Source organism: Strigops habroptila, chromosome 15, assembly GCF_004027225.2.
Source record: "Strigops habroptila isolate Jane chromosome 15, bStrHab1.2.pri, whole genome shotgun sequence".
NCBI classification, from domain to species: Eukaryota; Metazoa; Chordata; class Aves; order Psittaciformes; family Psittacidae; genus Strigops; species Strigops habroptila.
Window position 1 is genome coordinate 42,599 of NC_044291.2, and position 21,190 is coordinate 63,788.

At 51.1% G+C, this 21,190-nt stretch overlaps 1 protein-coding gene across 6 annotated transcripts in view; it reads right to left on the reverse strand.

Annotated features, from left to right (window-relative positions):
- RALGDS (ral guanine nucleotide dissociation stimulator) overlaps nt 1-21,190 on the reverse strand; it is a 57,398-nt gene that overhangs the window by 10,430 nt on the left and 25,778 nt on the right. Inside the window, exon 1 of one of the 6 annotated variants that reach the window (XM_030507272.1) lies at nt 15,640-15,825. The exons of 3 other annotated variants lie outside the window; for them this stretch is intronic. In XM_030507272.1, coding sequence (XP_030363132.1) covers nt 15,640-15,825 — 186 coding nt within the window. Of the gene's footprint in view, nt 1-15,639; nt 15,826-21,190 lie in introns of those variants that run through there. 2 more of the 6 variants (XM_030507274.1, XM_030507276.1) reach the window with 2 other exon arrangements.

Consider the following 21,190-nt stretch of genomic DNA (forward strand, 5'->3'; position numbering starts at 1 on the left):
TATGACATAAATTTGTGTTCAAGTATAAACATGTCTGAATTTCAAGAATGGAAAAGGCACCCAGCGGCACACATGCCCTGCACCTTCCTAGACAGCATGACATGAAAATACATCTCCCTCCTGCCTCCATAAATCTCTCAAGGTTATGACGCTGGCTGCTGGGGGTAGTGCAGCTCTAAGTCCAACCTTCCCCCAGCTTAGCTGGCCCAGGCCCAGGCAGGCTGGCAGCCCTGAGCCCCAACGGTTGGCACCACACAGCCTGGACACCGGCAAGGGCATGAACAAGCCCCTGAGTCCACCCTGACTCCCTGCTCCTCTGCAGCACCATGTCACACGTGCGCTGGGAGCCCCACTAGAGCAGCCATCAAGGACATTGGCCCCAGTGTGGGAAGACAAAGCTGTTGAAAACACATCAGCGAGAGGAATGTGAGCTTGGTACATAGCTAAAGGCACTGGCAGCCAAGAGCACTGGGCTTCTCCCCCATCACCTCTCCTCTCCACCAAAAGCTCACAGGAACGAGGTGCTTCTATACCAGGTGAGTCACTCCCCAACTCCACAAGGTGCCTTAGCTGGGAACTGGAGGGACTGATAGGACGTCAGGAGAAAGCTGCCAGCAATGCTAAAGCCTTGCACCTGCTCTAAATCAACCCCTCACAGTGATGCTACCTAACTTGAGCCCAAGTCAGCCAAGTTGTCTTTCTTCCACCTATAGATGCTGTTTCCAGCAAAACAAAAAAAAACTGAGGAAACTCTTCCCAGTTTGTCCACAGAGACCATCAGATCCTGGTGTCTACAGCTATGTGCTGTCCTCAGGAAATGACAGCAGTAGATGCCTCTTGAGCATGCAAGCCCACTGCCCACGCGGCAGTGACAGAGAAGGGGGATCACTACCAACGATGCTTTACATCAGCTTTCCCAGGCTCTCCCCCAGGCTTTATCACCCAACATGCACATCAGCCCTATCCTGTGTGTCTTCCAGTTATGCTGACTTTGGGCTGGAGGAAAGTTCTGGGTCCAGCAGGACCAGCAGACCCCTGTACAGTCTCTCAGAAAAGAGATTTGGCTGGGCAGTTGTAAACCCCAGACACAAACATCAAGAAAAATCAGATGCTTTAGAGATGCAATTAAATCAATAAAGAAATTAAATCATATAGGAAGACAAAATGTGCTTGGATCAATCCATAAATCACTGGCAGCTGCTACGAAACTACAGTGGAAAGTATTGCCACAACTGTGCACGGGTTTTTGCTGTGTTTCATGTCACATGCAGAGGATACACCCAATTTTGATGTGCATAGAAGCAAAATTCATTTCCTTCCCATATTCACGATTGTCAAATTCATTCATTTTTTGTCTTGCTGACTTGTGTGATATCCCCCAAAGTTCCCCCTTTGCAAACCACACATGAAGTACCGCAGCTTCCCAGCAGTCTTTAGCCAGGCTCATGCCAAGAGCCAGCCAAGCTGCTACACTGGCACATTTTAAAATTTGGCTATTTATATTCCATGTGAGCTTCCTCTTTCCTACGGCTGCTTCTCCAAGATGCTGACTGTGCATTCTGCACATGTTGGTTAAAAACCAAGGAAGCAAAAGCCAGCAGCAGGGTGGAGCCAGTGAAGTCCTGCTCAACACCTGCACTGAATCTGCACACTTCTCACGCAGATGAGGAGACACAGGGTGGGAGCAGGGCTGGGAGGGACAAAAACCCTTGACCTGTGGTTTATGTACATGCCGGCCATCAAGAACACTGCAATCCTAAGTATGGCACTCCCACCAGAATTTCCAGCAAGTCAACCAAAGATGAAAGTCTTCAAAATAGTCTCTAAAGAGCTCTGACAGACAAGTGCCAGTAAATATTACTGCAACAGCTACTGCTCCTCGTTGCCTGCCCTACACATGTGCTGGAGTTTTCTGCTTCTCATAGAAGAAGGGAACATGAGTCAGGGCTCAGACAGCACAACCACAGCCCAGCACGCAGTGGTTCAACTTGAATAACTGAGCACCACATCATAGCAGAGATCCTTTATGCTTACTGCATCAAGAGATGCATTCGACAAGCCCAGAGAGCGCTTTAAACAGGTGCAACAAGATTCAGCAAAGCTCTTCTGTGAAAGCCCTAGCTTTGAGAGGTTGATGGTTATGGCATTTGCACTTTCCACAATACTGTTGTGGAAGGGACTCAGCACCCCAGAAAGTGTGATCCGATGCATTTCAAGATGGGCACCAAAAAAGGGAAGACACAGTTAATGAACATTTGACCATGATTTCTCCTGTTCAGCGTGCAATCCTGCTCCTCTCCATACAGCAGGAAAAAGGCCTCTCAATGGAGGGGCACAAGAAAAATCCACATTTAACACAGAATCAGACACCCAATTCTGCGGAGTGGAAACTTTTGCAGAAGCAGCTGTAAGTGAACTCCGCAAGACTTCATCCCTAGAAACATGAAACTGGAGGTTGGCACTAGATGGCTTGCCTGGTTTTAGGCTGCCTCTTCCAACTGCGGATAGCCCCAGGCTGCATAAGCAACCTCCCACAGTTCAAAACCTCTGTGACTACACCAGGGAGGAATTCCTACTCTCTACCCTCTGGTGAATGCTCTAATACATGGTGTGGTGTCAAACCATATCTTCACACTGAGGTTTAATAATAAGCTCTAAGACATAGACGAGGTCTGTGAGCCTGGATAAAGGGCTATGGTGTGAGAGATCCTTGCAGGAGCCAGGCAGAGAGCAGCAGGGAATCTGCCTTTGTCTCTTCTTGCTAGCTGAAGAGAGGGGAAAAATGCAAAAGCCAAACAGCAAAGCGAAATATTGGCTAGGGATTTGCGTGTTTGAGTTCAGTCACAAAGATGGTTTTAGTAAGAAAGGAACAAAGTACAGGATTAAGCATGAGCATGACAGCACCCCTGTGTGTTACACACAGACAATTATCCAACAATTACCAGGTCTTCAGAGTTCTGGTCCCACGTGTCCTGGGTTAGCACACTGGCCTCCAAAGACACAAAATAATTAACTGTTATTGGAAAGAGGTATTAATTTCAGCACACATGGAAGAGGCAAAACTGCTTAAAGTGCTTTTACTGATGCTCCCTGGACAACAGCTGGTTTAAAGATCAAGATACTCATGTTACTCTGTTCCCTTTCAGCTGGGCTACACAAAATGCCTGTTTTATAGTCAGGTACAACAGAGCACCCACAGTATCTTTGCATCGTGATTTCAAAGGGCCACTACCAGCCACAGAGAGAAGCAGATGCTAATCCTGTCCAAGGGAACCTGAGGACCTGCACCTGCTGGGAACTGACATTCTCACTGGCATAAAAAAGACCAGAAAAGGCAGAGCTGAACCTGGGAGACATCACCAGGAGTTTCTCATTGAAGCTCTGCATTTGCACAAGTTTGAAAGGACTTCAAGAAAGCTGGGAAAAGCCAGAAACAGAAAGTGGGGAGTTGGTCTTTACAGCCCCCAGCCCTTTCTCATAATAAGCCCTTTCCACTGGCAAGGGGAAATGGGCCTTTACAGGAGAAAAAGATACCAGCTCCACCAAGGACCATCTCCTCCATGGCTGACACAAGCCCAAGGTAACTTTCATTTCACTCTTGGGAGCAAATTCCAAACCCATGCAACAAATAGCAGTGACTTTGGGGCCTCTTACGTAAACTGAAGAGTACAACATTATGTAAAAGGAAATAGGAAAAATATCACCCCCGTCTGATGAAAGGAAAACAGCTGCAGTTCCGTGAAGCAAAGATAAAGACCACAAAAGCAGAAGTACCCTCTGTCCTACACATCCAAAATAAGCGCACACAGCATAACATTTCCTCACGAGGACTTTCAGGCAAAAAGCCCCATGGCGGACGTTCCCTCACAGCTCTGCCAGTTGGGATCGTCCATCTGTGCCTCACCCTTGTCAGCAGTTTCCTTCCCCTGGCTGCACTCAGAAAAGCTACAGAGACTACCCAAAGCTGTCAAGGAAACTGCAAAATCTTCCCCGTGTTCAGGGAAAAGAAAGGTGCCCCCTGCTGGTGCCTGCCTACCCCGGTGACCCACGGCATGTGCTTTGGAATAGCAGCCCCATTGAAGTCAGGAGCACTCTTGATCCCAAACACCATCCCAGCAATGACCATAGCAGCACTGGAGTAAAATGGTTGTCTCTAGCCAATGTTGGCCTCAGGCAAGTTGATCTCCCATCGCCCCCTTTCTCCCTGAGCCATGTTCCCATTGCCGCTGATGAAACTCAAGTTTCAGCCACAGCTCAGCTGCACCCGGCCCCTCCTGGGCACTGCTCCCTGCACAGAGACGTTAGGCAGATGGACATGATTCCTTTGGGTTTTCAACACTCTGCCTTCCTGCTCAGAGCTGCCTCAAACCAGGACTAATTCCAATAGCTCATTAAAACATAGCGACAATGGGGGAAACACAAAAAGAATAGAAAAAGGGCCAGAAGCTAAATTGAAACCCACTGTGAAAACGGGGTGGTTTTGCTGGGACACTAGGCCAGTAGTGACAGCCAAGAGCCTGTTTTCACCCCATCAGCTGCTGGGCTCTGCAGCTGGGCTTTCCTGACACCCTGAGCACTTGCTCTCTGCTTCAGGTGTTTCAGCATGCAAAGCTGCACCTGCAGGGAAAAGCCCTGGAGCTAAGCATCACCCAGCATCACACACTCACAGGGAGCAGGATGGGACATGGGAATGGAACACATCACCCTGTATCTGCCTGTTGTGGGGATTTTACACTTCCTCCCTGGGGTCTGGCGCTGCCTGAGAACAACAGCAGGTTGTTCTAACCCTCTGGGTTAGAACAATGTTCAAAGGCAGCCTTCTCCATCCTTGTAGCTTAGGAAGAAAACAGCAGTTGGTTACAAAGGCATCTTGTCACCTGCATGCAGTAAGTGAGTGGCTGGAATGAGGATTAGGAGCTCAGCACTTGGGTCCAGATATGAGACGGAGGAGATACATAGGATTCCTCCCCCATCTGCTTTTCTTTTTGCTTTTAAAGAAAACTAAGAGCCCTCCCATATGCAGAAACATTTTTTTTTTTCTCTTTTTATGGTCAAAAGTCAAAGATCTACAAAGATGTTCTGGCCTACTCCAGCCTCCAAGGGGCCTGATCCTGCCCTTATGCAGGGGGTGATGTAGGTGCTGGTGGATCAGCCTTGCTAGGGGGATGCCCCAGGGAAAAGCAAACTCCATCTGTAACTGGCAGTGCCAGAGACAATGGCTTAAGTCCAAACCCTGTGCTTCCTACACCCAGGAGTATAGAAGACCACCAACACCTCTACCCAGACATTTTCTCCCTATGTGAAAACACTACCAAAGCGGGACTTCCCTCATGTTTCCTACCAGGGGACATGCTGGGATGAGCTCCCCTCCCAGGATGCTGAAAGTTAGAAGAAAACTGAGTGCAGCAGGTTTTGCTTCCTCTCTAAGTTGATGGAAATAAGATCCTGCTGAGGCAGCAGTTCTAGCTCTTGCTCCACAGCCCTTAGCTTTGTGCTCGTGATCACCTCAGCGTGCGTTTTGGCAGCATTCATGCTCAGTGCCAATGCCTACAGAGTCAGGCTCGCATACAAGGGACACAGCTGGCCTTGGCTTACAGAGCAACAGCTCTGCTAAACTCGCCCAGAGCCTGAAGAGTAATTGCTGGAAGTGAAACCAGAATGACATGACTGGTGAAAACCAGTGCATAAAAAAATATAACACATATTGCTCTGTAAGGTTAATAAAGATTGAGTGTCTCATAGTAAGTAATTTCTGCTCAGAACAAAGGTCTATATTTCACCAAGATGGAACAGAAAAATCTGAAAAAACCCACAACAGAAACAAGTTAAAAAATTATTTGTGTGTGTGTGTACAGTAGCACCTGTAAGTCAGATGCAACATGACAGCTCTATAGTGCCTTGTTCAAACACAAAAAAAAGCAGGGTGTGTGTCCCAAAGAGGATACAGTTCAAGCATACCTGATCTAAAGTTACTCTATGGATTCCTGAAACAGGAATACTGAACCAGGGTACTTCTGCACCATCTGTGTTATTTCTGTGGCAGCAAAAACTGCCATATGTATTTGGAAAAGGATGGCAATTAGGCTGGCATTCAGAGCTGCTGTACCTTTAAATCGATTGGAATGGTCAATCCTGAGATGTCAGTTACATCTTACACCTTAACCACAACACACAGATTTGTTCCTTGTTGCAACTCCAGGGCAATGCTTGTCCCTCGCATGTTTTGGCATCTGCAAGCTAGCGAGTTCACCTATCTCAAAAGTCAAGTCTTTGCAACCTCAGACACCTAAAGCATTGAATATTCTCCTGCTCTCAGCTTGTAGCCCAGGTGCCAGTCCAGACAGCCAAAAAAATTAATTTTAAGAAATTTCAGCTGCTCTAAACCAGCCTTTTTTGGAAAGCCTTCTCTTCTCCCCAGCACATACCGACACAACCGAAGTGCACATCGGCGGCGGCACAAGCAAGGCACACAGGATATGCAGAACGGGCAAAGCAGCGAGCGTGGCACCAGCAACTGCCAGGCCCAGCCCCAGGAGGCAGCTTGCAGCCCCCCATGCCATGCTGAACCATCCCAACGGCAGCACGCCGACACTCCCAGGGAGTTCCACCACACACTGTTCCCAAGCAGCCTGGATAAGCTGTAAATGGTTGCCTATGCAGTAACTCACCTGCTGTAGCTTGCAGAGGGTAAAAGAAAACAACGTCCTGTCTTTCTGTAATTTTGAAGGTGCGCAGGTTGGGGTGGGCAAATTGGAGCCCGTCCAAAAGCCACAGCCCTGCCTGGCTGCAGTCTGCCTTACGGTAACTGTGCCATCACCGTCTGTTTCAATTTGAACAAGGTTAATTTCAGTTTAGCTCAGACACATAGATGAACTGAACCAAAATAAGCCCTCATGAAATAAATGTGTCCACCCACATGTTTACACTGCCTTATGTCAACTTAAATTCCCTCCATTAAAGCTGCTGTGACTGAAGCATGGGCAAAGCCAAGAGGCCCAGACCTCTTGGGCCTCCCCTCCTTAAAACCCCATTGCCCCAGCCTGTGCAGAAGAGGATGCCCAGGGAGCTACAGATGCCCCTGACCCAGAGCAGGGCAGGCTCAGGCATCTCCCAGCCTGTCTCAGTGGCACCACTGGAGAGGGGGTCACAGTGCTGGTGGCACAGGAATGGCCTCGTTGGATGGCTCACTCTTTGTGTGCATGTCTGCATCAGGGTGACCCAGTAAACAGCTGAAGCAGAGAAAATGCAGAAACAATCCAGTGCTGGGAGGCAGCAAAGGACTGTGGTGAAAGGAAGGAAGGAAGGAATAAATGCGAGCCTTTGTTCTCTGGTCATGCCCCTCATATGCCTGACTCCCACCCCAGCCAGGATGACGTAGGATGCCTCCATTTGCTGCTGGCATGCTTCCCAGAGGTCTGGGCTGAGCCCATCTCATCCCAGCCTCCTCTTGACACCTGCGGTCCCAGCATGTCCCACCACATCCCAGCTGCAGGTCTCAGCCCATTCCCTTCGCTCTGGGAAGGGCTGAGAGAGATCATTCTCTGGGATGTTGCCCCCACTACCACTTGTTTCTCTCCCTTGGGCAGTTGTCAGAACCTGGAAGGGGGAAGAGAAAATCCCACCTTCTGAGCATTACTTAAATAGGTGTCAACGAGGCAGGAGGTCCTATATAGGAAGGTACAGGGGCAGGAGTCAACAAGCTGACACCTGGGGGGGCTGCAATCAGGATGCTCAGTCAACTAAGTCTGATTTCCACAGCTGAAGCAACTGAGAGCTTAAGTTTAACTGGCACCTTTAGGGAGAAAACAACGGCAAAAAACAAAACCAAAACCATGCCAGCTGTTGTCAAGTGCCTGAACACGCACTCCAAGAGCCCAAGTAGTGAGGTTTGGAGCTGGGCCTTGCCCTGAGCACCGGGTGTGCCAGATCCTGCGCATCGAGAGGGCTGAGCACGCCTGCAGTACGAGGAACACAGGTGTCCAGGCAGGGAGGTGGGATGAATTTCCTACCTGGACCCTCCGCCCTGTACTTGTAGGTGCGGGTCCTGCCATGGACCATGTCTGAGCATCAGCCAGAGCAAGACCTGCAGGCAGCCAACCCTCCATCAGATACTAGTCAAACACTGGAGGGTGGCAGGGAGACAGGAGGCAGCTCCCTGCACGGTTGCTCCACTTTCCCACTTACCCTGATTCAGCACAGACTTTGGGGATTGTTTTCTCCCACTGCTTAAGACACAGCCCTTCGCCAGTGATGGCTGATGACAAGGGTGTACCAGAGCCTGGAGCACACCTGCATCTGCACAGGGACACCGGGTTTTCAACCCGGTGCTCCTCACTACAGGCATTTGCAGGCAAGCATTCTCTCACGTTACTAGAGCTGTTCCATGGCAGGTAAAACACCACACAAGTAAGCCTGTTCCTCGTAGCCACGTCACTTTGGCAAGCCAGTACAGGCATGCTTCAATCCCGATTCATCTGTTCCTGACGCATTCATCCCCTGGGATTACCAGCCACAGGTGAGCATTCCTGCAGCTCGCACTCCCATTTAAAATTATCTGGGGGGGACAAACCCTGGGATACCCAGAAAGCTGATGTGCAGAACAACCATGGGACAGCATCAGTGTGAAGAGGGCAGAGGTGCCCACCCTCCTTCCCTGGCTCCTTTCCTTTGCCATTGCCTGGGCTAAGACAGGTCAAACCTCAAACAGCCCCATCCTCCCAGAGCTGAGTTTTGCTGAGGAACACACTGACTTCCATAGGAATGAGCACTGGGACAGCTAGAGTTTGCAGGATACCTCCCTCCTCAAGAAATGCTTCAAGGATTGTTTGTTATGACACTGGCATGAGGCATAGCTATGTTCTGAGTCAGCCCAGCATGCTGCAAGGGAGGGACCAGCCGGCCCATCTTAATGCCAGTTCTCACTGTTGCAACTCAAACTGAATCTAGTAAACCACCAGATTTGTTGTATAGAAACCCAGTAATCATAGCGATGGTCACCAGCAATGGGCACTGCTGCCACATTGCTCTGCACTGGGATCTGGCCATAGCGTCCTGACCAGCAGAACTGCCGCTGGGACCAAATACCCCTCTGTGTGCTGGGCTGCACCCCCAGAGCGTGAGCAGCAGGTCAGGGAGGGGATCCTGCCCCTCTGCTGCGCTCTGGGGAGACCCCTCCTGCAGTCCTGATCCACCTCTGGGGCAACAGCCCAAGAGGGACGTGGAGCTGTTGGAGCGAGTCCAGAGGAGGCCACAGAGATGCTGGGAGGGCTGGAGCAGCTCTGCTCTGGAGCCAGGCTGAGAGAGCTGGGCTGGATCAGCCTGGAGAAGAGAAGGCTCCTGAAGGGGAGACCTTAGAGCAGCTCCAGTGCCTAAAGGGGCTGCAGGAAACCTGGAGAGGGGCTTTGGACAAGGACCTGTAGGGACCGGTCAAGGGGGAATGCCTTTAACCTGCCAGAGGGGAGACTGAGATGAGCTCTTAGGCAGAAGCTCTTCCCTGTGAGGGTGCTGAGGCGCTGGCACAGGGTGCCCAGAGAAGCTGAGGCTGCCCCATCCCTAGCAGTGTTCAAGGCCAGGTTGGATGGGGCTTGGAGCAACGTGCTCTACCGGAAGGTGTCCCTGCTGGTGGCAGGGGGTTGGAACTGGATGAGCTTTAAGGTCCCTTCCAACCCAAACCAGTCTGGGATTCTATGAAAAAGGAATGTTTGTGAAAAAGCAATGTTTGTAAAAAGGCTGGGCTGTTTGAAGATGATACACCAAATCGAGCATTTGCCTTACCTTGAAAAATCTGCAGTGATTGTTGGGGTCACAGCATGGGAGGAATGGGGGTGACACCATCAGCCCCACTTCACACCTCCCACACTTCCCAATTCCTGCAGCTCACCAGCTTTGCTGCTGCTCTGATGCACAGAGCCAGACCCCACCAGCAGAAGGCCACCAGCTGACACTTCTTCAAAGTGTCTTTGAACAAAATCCCTAGGGTTTTGTCTTAAACTGGAAGGTGAGGTCCCAAGCTCCCCAACCATGTGAAGGTGTGCGCTTCAGCATCCTTCTTTGCTTCCTACTGCTGAGTTTCCATCCTGTCAGTCTCAGGCAACTGAGACTGCTTTGCTTTGCCCAGCTTGGCTAAATGATGGTTTCCTGAAGTGACTTCTAACTCTAAGAGGTAAACCCAAACCAAACAAATCATTTCACAAACGAAAACACCAGCTGAAGCAGGAGCCTAGGGCAGGTTCTCAGCTTGCAAGTCTCCATGGAGACCTGACCACCGCAAAGAGCAGGGAAAGGTTGCATGGTTTTGCTCCATCACATCAAAAGAAATTCTGGTAAGATGGGTAGCAAGCCCTTTGAAAAGCAGGTTTCCACATGGGCCCTCAGCTCAGCTGCTGTTTGTTAAAGTGTGGTTAGCTGAAGGAAAAGCTGTTCTAAAAATAATGCCTCAGCATTCCAGATGAAGTTGCCTTCGATGAGTTTCCTCTCCAGTTTGCTCTGTTTGCAAGTTAAAAGAACTTTCTCCTCCCCTGTCAGCTACAAGGACTCAGCTGGTGCCTAGCAGCCGGAGCCATCTCTGTCCTGCCTCCATCGAGCTCAGGGCTTGCCAGGCAGCTTGGCCCTGCTGCACGGCCACCCAGCACCCCACACGCAGAGTGGGAAGATGCCTTCTCTGCTGCAGTGCTTCTGACAGCAGGGCTCATCAAAATACCAACTGTGTGTTGGAAACAAACCCACTCCTGGCGAGCTGTGCAAGCAGAACAGGGACATGCATGTGCCTCTGCATGCGCTTAATCTCCACTGGCATTTAACTGTCACATAACTACTGACCCTTAGGTATGTTAGAGAAACTCTCCGCAGTTATCTAATGTAAAAGTGCTGCCCTATAAGAACCTGTACCAACAGAGCCCCAGGAATGTAAGCAAAAACTGTAGAGATTATTTTACACAACATCATAAAAAACAAAACAAATTCAGGTGGAGAGAGACAGAGGTTTTAGAGTTTAGGCAGAGCCTCCGCTTCACTGCACGGAAGGAGACGGGTGTTTGCTCACTGCAGCCCATGCAACTGCACGGTCCATGCAGAGATTTAGTAAAGGACTTTCCTGCCACCTCTGGGAGAGCTGTTCCCAGGTGTTAAGAGAACAAAAGGCCCATCCACAAAAGCCCTTCTGCAAACACCAGTTTACGTGTGAGCAAAGCTACACCTGTGCTAAGCCGAAGCGTGTGCTCGGGAGCAGGCTCACGGTGCAGCACTCTCACACCTCTGTCCTTGCTCCAACCCCCTTCCCGTGTTTCCATTCAGATGGCCAACCCACCTGAGGGGCAAGGCAGAGCCCCCGGCAGCAGCTGGGATTACTCCATGCCAGACTTCAGCACCTCCCTAACGACTCAGGAGCAAAGTCCAAATGCATCATTATCGGAGTTTCACAAGCCAGGAGGGCTGGGGCTGCTGTGGTGTGTGGTGAGTCCCTGCATAGGGACAGGAACACAACAAACCAAGGACTGAAGTAGCCAAACAGCTCAATCCTTCCCCGCGGCCAGTTTCCCAAGCTCCAGCCAGGGGCTGTGATGCAGTTTCAGTGCGATGGTGAACAGGTCTCCCTGGGCACCAAGTCCTTCCTTGCAGAAGCCCCCATGCCTGCGTCACCTCCAGATGCTGCTGCAGAATGAACGTCAAACAGACCCCCACAGCAAATGCCATACATTTTGGGCAGGCCATGAATGCTGTATTGTGTCCAAGCCGGCACCACAGCATGGGATGAACAAATTAATCTATGGAGGGTATGAGTCCTACAACTCAACTCTTTCTCCCCAATGCCCAAGTAATGCTTCAATGCTCACCCAGACCCCACAGATGCCATCCCACAAAGCAATGCACAAACTCTGACCCACCGTGAGCTGCGCTGGAGCCTCCTGTGCCCCCTGCCAGCAGCTCAGCCAGCTTTGTATCCAAATCCTGCTCCTTAGCAACAACATTTCTCCCCCCCCCCTTGCTGAGTCTGTGGGAGATGGAAGAAATATTTGAGAACTGAAACAGCCCTGCTGCATGTATATATTTAAATAAAAGGAACATGTCTGCTTGAAAGCCAGTCACCAGACAGCTCTGGAAATAACGGCGTTAGAGAAAGTACAAGCAGGGGATACCCAGACATTAAATGTGGCCTAAAGAGACCTCAATAAGTTCATTGCTCCTTCAGTTACACATCCCTTGGGGGCAGAGTGGCTGGCAATTAGAAAGCCAGAAAGGGTGATGAAGGAGCCGCTAGTGGTGAGCCCTCCCTATGGCTGGATGAGCTCAGGTGGCCCCAAAACTAGGCTGTGCTATGGGCCTAACAGGGGGGTGGTCACAGCCAACCCCCCAGCTCCAGAACAGCGGTGCCAGCTCAGCCAGACCTGTTCTCACAGGCACAGCCAGCCTGATGCCCTTTTTGCTCATCACAGCCCAACCCAGACAACAGGGAAGTGTGGAAATTCTCCAAGACTATGGAATCATGGCACAGCCTCCGAGTAACATGATTCTTACACAGACACATTTAGAAGCCTCTCTCCAACTTCTCTCTAATCATATCAAATAGTAATAAAAAAAATCCCTCCCACTCCTGTTATTCCCGCCTTGCAGCAGCCACCAACAATCAGCATCTCAGCCTGCTCCCAGCCTCACCACCAGCTCCAAACCTTTCTGGAAGGGAGCCAGAAGGTAGGTACCCATCCAAGAGACACCAACAGATGATGTTCATCTGGCAAATTGCAAGGGGCATATCAGGTTGTGCCTGGGGGAGGAGAACAGACTAAGAGAAAACGATCTTCTTCCAAAGGCACCACAGGAAGCTAAAAGAAAATGGCTTTTAAGAGATATCTTTGCCCCTCCCTCGCCTCCTTCCCAGCTGCAAAGAACAAGCACTGACCTCCAAGGCATCCAGGCTGAGCAACTCCAGTTTTTGAGGATGTCTGGCAACTAAAAATCTCCTAATTGTTCAGAAAACAAATAAAGCCAGAACACAAGGACACAAGGTTTTTTGAATGCATCAGCCCAGCCACTTGTCTCAAGGTTCAGTAACATCAGCCTCATGACAATTTTGGTCTGTGCCATCTGCAGTGATGTTTATGGCATGCTTGTCCAGCAAGGACAAGGAGGAGGGCCACCAAATTCCCTTTGTGTCTGCTGCTGGAAAGAAAGGATTAACACTTACTGCTGATTTGGGATGGACTGGAACTGGAAAGGTCAAAGCAGAAGGTCTGCAAAGCTGCTCTGTCGATCCTTTGCTTAAGACGGTTTAAATTTTCCATTCCCCGGCAAGAACACTTGGAAACACGTGGCCACCAGACCTTGAGCAGGACCCCAAAGCAATGCCAGGGTTATCAATACTGTTGCTGCGGGACACAGACAAAGGTCTGCCCTGCTGACACCCACAGGGCTCCGCCGAGGAGTAGAAAATGAGATTCACATTCCCTGCAACCTGCCCAGCAGCTTTCCAGAGATCCTCTATTCCCTGTGGGACCAGACTAGCCACCCCACAAGCTGGCACAGCTCTGCTGAAAACAGTTCTGTCCTAGCGCAGGGGCCATCCCAAGCCTGGGAAGTAGAGCTCCCTTCGGTGGAGGCAGCAGTGCCGGGCTCCGACCAAGCACCCAGCAGCACTGAAGGGCACCCAATGGGGCTCACCCAAACACTGAGGATCTCAGGGGATTTTCTTATTCAAATAATCTGCCTTCTCTTCCCACCAAGCATCTTGCAGAATCTCTCTACCCAAGGATTATAACCACACCAGACTGCTGCCACGATAGTTGTCTCAACACTGACACTTTTTTCCCCTGCCCCAGTCATGCCCTGCAATGCCAACCAGCACAATGTGTCTGGCGGGGATTAGTGAGCAACGTGTAGGCCCTTGCACAGGAACATGCTCGAGGTGAGCAGCTCTCCGAGCACCTCAAAGCCAGTTGGGAGACAGCGGGTTACCATACACCACTCTGGGATACGCCTTTTCTTGCCATCACTTGCAAATGAATGGTACAGAGAAGGGAGGAATTTGTCTGCAAGTTTTTCAGGAATTGGAAGAAAGGCCAAGTGATCAGATGCTGTGCTCTGACCATTAAATGGCACAGACCCATGTACAGCCCAGGACAGGAATTTGGGTAAAGACAACTTCAGAGAAGGTCTGATGAGCAATCATCTCTCTCCACTGTGCTCAGAAGAGCAGGCGCTTACTCAGTACCAGTGGGGGCCATGCAAAGCCTCCCTCAGCCCCCATCACCCGAGATGCTGCCAACACCTCTCCTGAGCTCCAGAGCCTCCTCTGGCCAGGGTGCACGGGGGGCTCACAACATGCCAGGTACCTCTGGGGTAAGAGGAGCAGTACGCTGCATCACCCCCTCTGCTCCTCCCCACTCCTTTTGCTCTCCTTGCCAAAAGTGCGGCCCCTCAGCCTCCCGGAGCGGTGTGGGCCGGAGAGGCTGGACTTCCTGCCAGGCATAACACAAACCAGATGATGTACTCTAAAGCATGTCAGTACACCCACCCCCACGAGAGAGGAGGAGGGAAGGGAAAGGAGGGAAAGGAAGCTGGCTGGAGCTTTGATGAACTCTCAGCAGAGCTGATGAGCCCCTTCCAGCAGGCCAGAGCTGAATAATACAGCCAGAGCCTGAGATAATCCCTTCCCATCTATGGCTGACAAGCCTTTCCGTCCTAGGTTATGGGGTAGAGCATTTAGTACTGGGAGACGGAGCCGTCACCTCCTGAAATGCTGGCTGCCCTCTGTGGGTATCTACACAGTAACCCAAAAGGTTTAACGGAGATCCCCCCCCCGCCGCCCCGCTCCAGCAGGAAGCATCCAGAGCAGAGAAGCACATCTGCAGCTGGCTCTAAATCCCAGCAAAGCCAGACTTGCTGACCCTTGCTGATATTAACCCCTGCACCACCAGCAAACTGTGCAGGGCTCATACACTGCATGAAAGCACCACCTCCAATGCCAAAACCTTTCTCCAGCTGAGTGTCTCCTAACACACCCTTTGCTCACAATCGATGACATTCCTGGCACGCCAAAGATGATCATCGATTACTAAGAAAAAAAGTACAGCTCTGACTCAGATTATTTCAGGTCCCTCCATACACACCTGCCACCAACAAACCGTTCAGGCTGAGACCCCCCGGGGACCAGCTGACTCTGAACGGCCCCAGGTTGAAGCCAAAGAAGCACGAATATTTTTCATCCTCCAGCAAAGTCGTCCCATAACCTTCCCAGAGAACATTTCTGTGGTTTGGACAAGCCTAAAGCCTTTACAAGCAGCTCAGACGTGAGCAGTACCAAATGAAATATTAAAAGCCCCCAGTTTTAGCAATCTGCCCCCTTCTCTGTTGCCTTGAGGGAAAGCATCTCAAGCATCTCTTAAGTGAAAGCAGAAAGCCTGGCAGCCTGCCCGCCAGTCAATGGCACAGGGACGCACAGCAAAAACAGCCAAGCAGGGGCACCCATTTATTAAATGAAACAGCTCTATGCATGCCCACAGCCACCCCCTGACCAGACTCGGTGCCAGCTTTGCCCAGGCTGCCAGTGAGGTGGAGAAACCCAAACTACAGCGGGCTGTGTGCCGGGTCCTGCTCCTTGCGTTCCCTCTCCTCCCCTCCACCAACCACCCCGCTCCCCGCGCTCACCTCCAGCGGCGGCAAGTCGGGGTCGAGCTGGGTGAAGCTGTGTAGCACCACGGGACTGCTCTCGCCGGCCACCTCCAGCTTCACGCCGCCCCAGAGGCTCCGCGCACGCCGGCAGCCCTCGAACATCCTCTCGGGGACGGGCGCGGCGGCATGGTGCAGCGGGGCGCGGCGGCGGCGGCTCACCATGGGCCCCGCCGCATCCCCGGCGCCGCGCTCCGCCGCCGGCCCCGCCAGCGCCCGCGGGCTGCCCGGGGCCACCGGGCAGGGAGAGCCGCAGCGGGCGGTTCGGCGGGGCACAGGGGCAATGGGAGCGCCCGCAGCCGGATGTCACCGCGGGGCCGGGACGGAGCCGGCTAGGCTGCAAAACCAGGCACTGGATTTCCTCCCGCAGCCTCCGCCCGCCCGGGGGCCGGCCCGACTCGGCCCGGCCCCCGCGGGGTGGAGGGGCACGGGGGAGGACGGATATGGGGCGGGGGACGGGGCGCGGAGCCACGGAAGGCTGGGAAAAACCCCGAGCGCACGAAAACGCGAGCTGCGGCGAAGCGCTGCTGCCCGGAGGAGTGAAGCTTGGGGGCGTGCGCGCCTGGGGTTTAACTAGGGTGGGAGGGAGCAAAGCTATACTGGTGGCAGCAGCTTTGGGAGAGGATAGCACTTAGATCTGGGGTTCACACACACCACCCAAAGAATAAGTATTAAATTCAAGTGCATGAATATTAATAACGTGGTTTTGTCTGAACAGACAAGTTTTATCTCACCACCTGAGCTGAGCCCCCGCCAACAGGGCTGCGTGTATTCAGAGCTCTGTCTGGTCCTTCTCTGTCCACAGCTGGACTTTATGTGGTCCGCAGTTATTGCCCCACAGGCAGCATCCCCAAGGAGATGAAAGGATGTGACCAAGGCCCCTGCAGCCTGTGCTAGGCCCCAGTGTGAAAACGGACCAGGCCTCTGCACTCAACCCAGCAGGGACTCAGGGAAAGAGATTTGGGCCCAGGGGACAGCATGGCTTCAGATCCCACTGATTTCATGAGGCCCTGAGCCTCCAAGATGATCCTGAAACCCTGCAACATAATTTTGTTTCCAGAGGCAAAGAGAAACAGGCAAAACTCTTTGTCATTCATTAGCCCCCTGTGCTGAGCGCAGCATGCTGGCACCCTCCCCTGGCTGTTCCCCTTCTCTCCTCACACGCTGCTGATAAACCGTGTGACAGGGTCCGGGGCAGTTGCTGCTGACAACACCAAAACCCAGACTTCTGCGCCTCAGCTCCCTGTGCAGCTGAAATAACATCAGCCTCCAGGACCTTCCCACCCCTGGCTTTATTTCCAAAGAGAACATGGAGCCGAGGCTTGCACATCCAGCTCTGCCGAGGGCACCAGCAGCTCCTGCTGGGGGAGGAAAGGATTAACAAAGCTGCCAGGGATGCAATACCTTCAAATTCAGAGGTTTACCAGGCACGATGATGAGCAAAGACAACGCGAGCTATTGTCCTGCTTATCAGGAGCTGCAGCAGGCCAAGGGGACTTCCTGGGACATCCTGGGAAAGGGCACCCAGCCCCGCACCATGGCCTTGCACTGCCCCAAGCAGCCTGGCACTTTCCGGATGCTCTCTTGGGGGCGTTGTGGATTTTTAACGCTGCCTGGGCACAGGGATGCAGCCCTAATCACTGCACAGGTCACCCCACATGGCCAGTCAGGTCCCCAGAGCTCTATCCGCTGCAAAAAGGATGTGAGGATGCTCTGCACAGAGGCATCCTCACATCCCACTTTGGCCCACTGGCACGTCATGCAGGGACTGCGTGACACTGCAAGATGTGCTATGAAATGAGACTAGTGGTGTGCATCATTTCACCCGGTACACGCAGAACCTGGAGGTAGCACCGAGTTCCCTCGCAGAAATCAGCGTTTGTAGGATCTTTGAGAGGGAGACTGTACTTTTCTTCAGTGTTTATCTCTTAGGGCAGTGTAATCATGGCCCACCACTGGAACTGCTTGGCACTGCTCAAGTACATATAATAAACAACAGTACTACTCATTTTCAGTTGGCAAAACCCTTAAAAACCCTCCAGCTTTATCTGACCTCTATAGAAAAATGCATCTCTCATAGGCAATTTTAACTGGTCCCTTGGTTGACCACTAAAGATGGTTTCAGGGGAGAAACACTTCTGATAATGGATAATAAATAATATAAGGCAGGAAGGCAACTGCAAGGGTTTAAAAATAGCCTGCCAGTTTCCTTTCTCCTCTCCTGGGAACCTTCTGGGTCTGAAAAGCAAAACACTCAAAGCAGGGTCAGGAGCCCAAGTTCAGGATGTTTGCTCAGCATAGCTAACCCCAAACACCCAGCCATCAGAGGCCAGACTCTTAAAAAGAATGAGATTCAAAGCAAGTAACTTTTCAGGGCTGCTGATTTGCCTCTAAGCACAGAGCCGAAAGAGGACACGCAAGATCACACCCTCAGAACTCTCCCCTACACTCCTGAAGGTGTAGAAATTGTTGAAAAATGCAAGTATTTTATAAGCACGTGACTCCAGGAGCAAGGGACTTAAGGAAATGATCAACGATTGAGTGATTCATTAAAGAAAATATCATCATTGATTTATACTTGGCAAACTCAGCAAAACCATTTCACAACACACTGAGCTTTTTGCATTGACATCAGCTGTGTATGCCCCCTTGACTTCAGCAGGCCCAGGAACTGGGTGCTCCAGGAAATCCCTCACTTTGTTTCTTTCTGCCACTCTACAATCCGCACTTGGCTGAGTAAATGCAAACCCATACAGCCAACACCGGAGCACCTACAGACCACTAATCTGTGCTCCTCTGCCACAGTTTCATGGAGTGGGTAACACAGGCTTTTGCAAACACAAAGCCAGCTTCCTGGTTTAGCTCCATGCATTTGGGTCAGGACCTGCAGATTCAGACCTTTTGTTTCTTAATAACCAGGCTCAATGACCTCGAGTTATCTCTCCCCAGCACATACAAGCTCATACGCATGGCCTGTGAGCATCCTCCTCAGCTCCACTCTCCAGCCCTCCCAGCAACTGCTCTCCTTTACTTTCATCTCACTGCTCCACTTCCAAGAAGGGCTTTCCAATGTATTTCCTACAGGACAAAACTCCTCATGGCCCAGTTCCTGTGCTCAATATTGCTGGTTGGGTGTGTTTTGGTTTTGGTTTTTCTTTTTTACATGAGGCCACAGGCTGAGTGAGCAAGGCTGCCCAGCCCAAACCATTGCTCTGAAACACTTTCACAGGGGTTGCTGCCTCCCACATGGCATCAGGCTGCCTGCAAACACCCCCAAAGCCCCGCCACTTTGTCCCGAGGAAAAGCACTGGCACCGCCTTGCAAAACCTGTGTTTCCTTTGAGCCTCAGTGAGCCTACAGCGGCACAGATGTCAGAGCAGAAAACTGAAGAAAGCTTATCTTGGCCCCAACTACAGAAGGCAAGAATCCACCCCAGCCACCTCTAGCAGAGCCCCGCTCCATCATCGCACACCACCAGGTTCTGCTGTGAACCAGGACCCAAACCGGCAGCCTCCGATGGGAGCCAGACTGCTTTGTGTGAGAGTTGCGACATCATCCAGCCTCTGCCCCAAGCTCAGGCACCAACTCACAAGCTGTGTCAAGTAAATCCCTGCAGTGCTCTGTGTCAGGCTGCTTGCTATAAAATGGAGACAATAATACTTCCTTCTAACGTAGGGGTTGGTAGAAGCCCTTTCCATGGCTGTTTGTAAAGCACTGTGGAGGAAAAGCACTACCGATAGAAAAGAATTTTTTAAAAGTCAGGCTGTTTGTTACACTTGTGTTGAGTCTTACATCAAAACTTTTAGTCATTCAGATTTTAATTTGAAAAACTTTAGTTTCCACTGCCCAGGCTCAACTGGAAGATTATTTATAATAAATAATAATAAACTAGTACTATCTCTTCTACTTCAGGACAAGGGAAAAGCCACCAAGCTTGTGCAAGAAGGGAAAACAATGTCACTGCTTCATTCAGTACAATCTGTATACAGATGTCAGGTTAGAGCAGTTGCTTCCAAAATCTGTGGAACAACAGACCACAGCCAGCCCTCAGTCCCTCCCAGACCCAATTCTCACTTGCAAACACGATCAATGCCCCTATTTAACTGGATTTTAGGGTGAGTCACACACACACCACTTGCCAAAGCTTACAGCATCATGGATTTTAGGACATTGTCTGCCGAGTATTTCGGATCCAGGGCAGCTGGATCACTCGCTCTGCCCGCAGGTTGTGGGTGTTTCTCAGGGCCATTTCCCCAGCGGATCAGGACTATGAACCCTCTGTGCTGGCAGGGAGGAAAGCTGAGGCTGACTCAGGTTCTCCTGCACTTCGTGTCCCTTCTGCCAGTGACACTGCCTCCTCCCCACAGCCTCCATGGGCATCTACGGATTAAGCGCCGGGTTAATTCAGGAACACAGCTTGCCTCCAGCCTCTCTGAGCACACCAAATGTCTAACGCAGCAAGGCAAGCTCCTAAATACTGTCAGTTCCTAGCAGAGGAAGCACACCACATCCCTGAGCAATTAGGATCCAAAACTCTCCATCCAGCTAGTCTGTGTTTCATTTCCTGCAGCCCCTGCACACAGCTGGGCTCCAGCATCTCCTGTGGAGACTGCAGGCTCCTGAAGCTCTGCAGTGGCAATACAATTATGCCACAAGCCTTGGAGACTTGAGAGCTTGCAGGAATATTTCTCCTCAATCCTACTTCTTATGCCATCCACTTGGCTGTAAGTATTTGAGCATCTTCCATTAGGGCGGCAAGTGACAACACAAACCTGTTTTTCAAGCTTGCTGACCTCTAATAACTCAGCAGAACAAAGCCAACACGGGGTAAGGGGGAACCAAGCCATTTTCTAAGAAACAACTGACTACAGCACACTTTGTGTAGGCATTTCTGGGGATAGGAGCCTTAATTCCTTCGCAGCAAAGTGCCACACAGCCATTTACAGTGAAAAGAAAATAATCAAAAAAATAAGAGGCAAAATATGACTACTAAGATTAAAATATGCCCAGGATGCCGAAGACAATAGGGTCCATCTCGTGAAAAGCACCAAGACATACGAGCATTTTGCAGGGCACTGGTGGCAGGGGGATGCAGGAAAAGAGGCAAGAAAGCTTGCCCAGAGCTCACTGTTTCAAAGAGGATCACAAGATATCCGAGGAATTTTACTACACATTGACAGGGAGCTGGGTCACAGCGTTTTCCTTTTCCATCTGCTTCTCTGCTGCCATCCACAGCACTCCCCCGAGTGCGGGGTTCAGCAGGCATTAAGCTGCTGAAGCCTGACATGCTGAAGACACACCAGAGCTCCTCTGGTAAAGACTATTTCTTGGGCTGTTTGTCTTTAAAGGCGGCTTTTATCTCCCTATCACCTTTCTGCCAGAATGCTTCAGTCAGCTCTTTTAACAAATACCACCTAAGGTGCTTGTAACCAAAAGGAAAACAGGAAAAACATTTTTCTGTGTTGCTTAGCGATCAGCATTCGACAAGTTGAAGTTTCCCAGGTGCTCAGAGTTATTGTAATTTCCATCC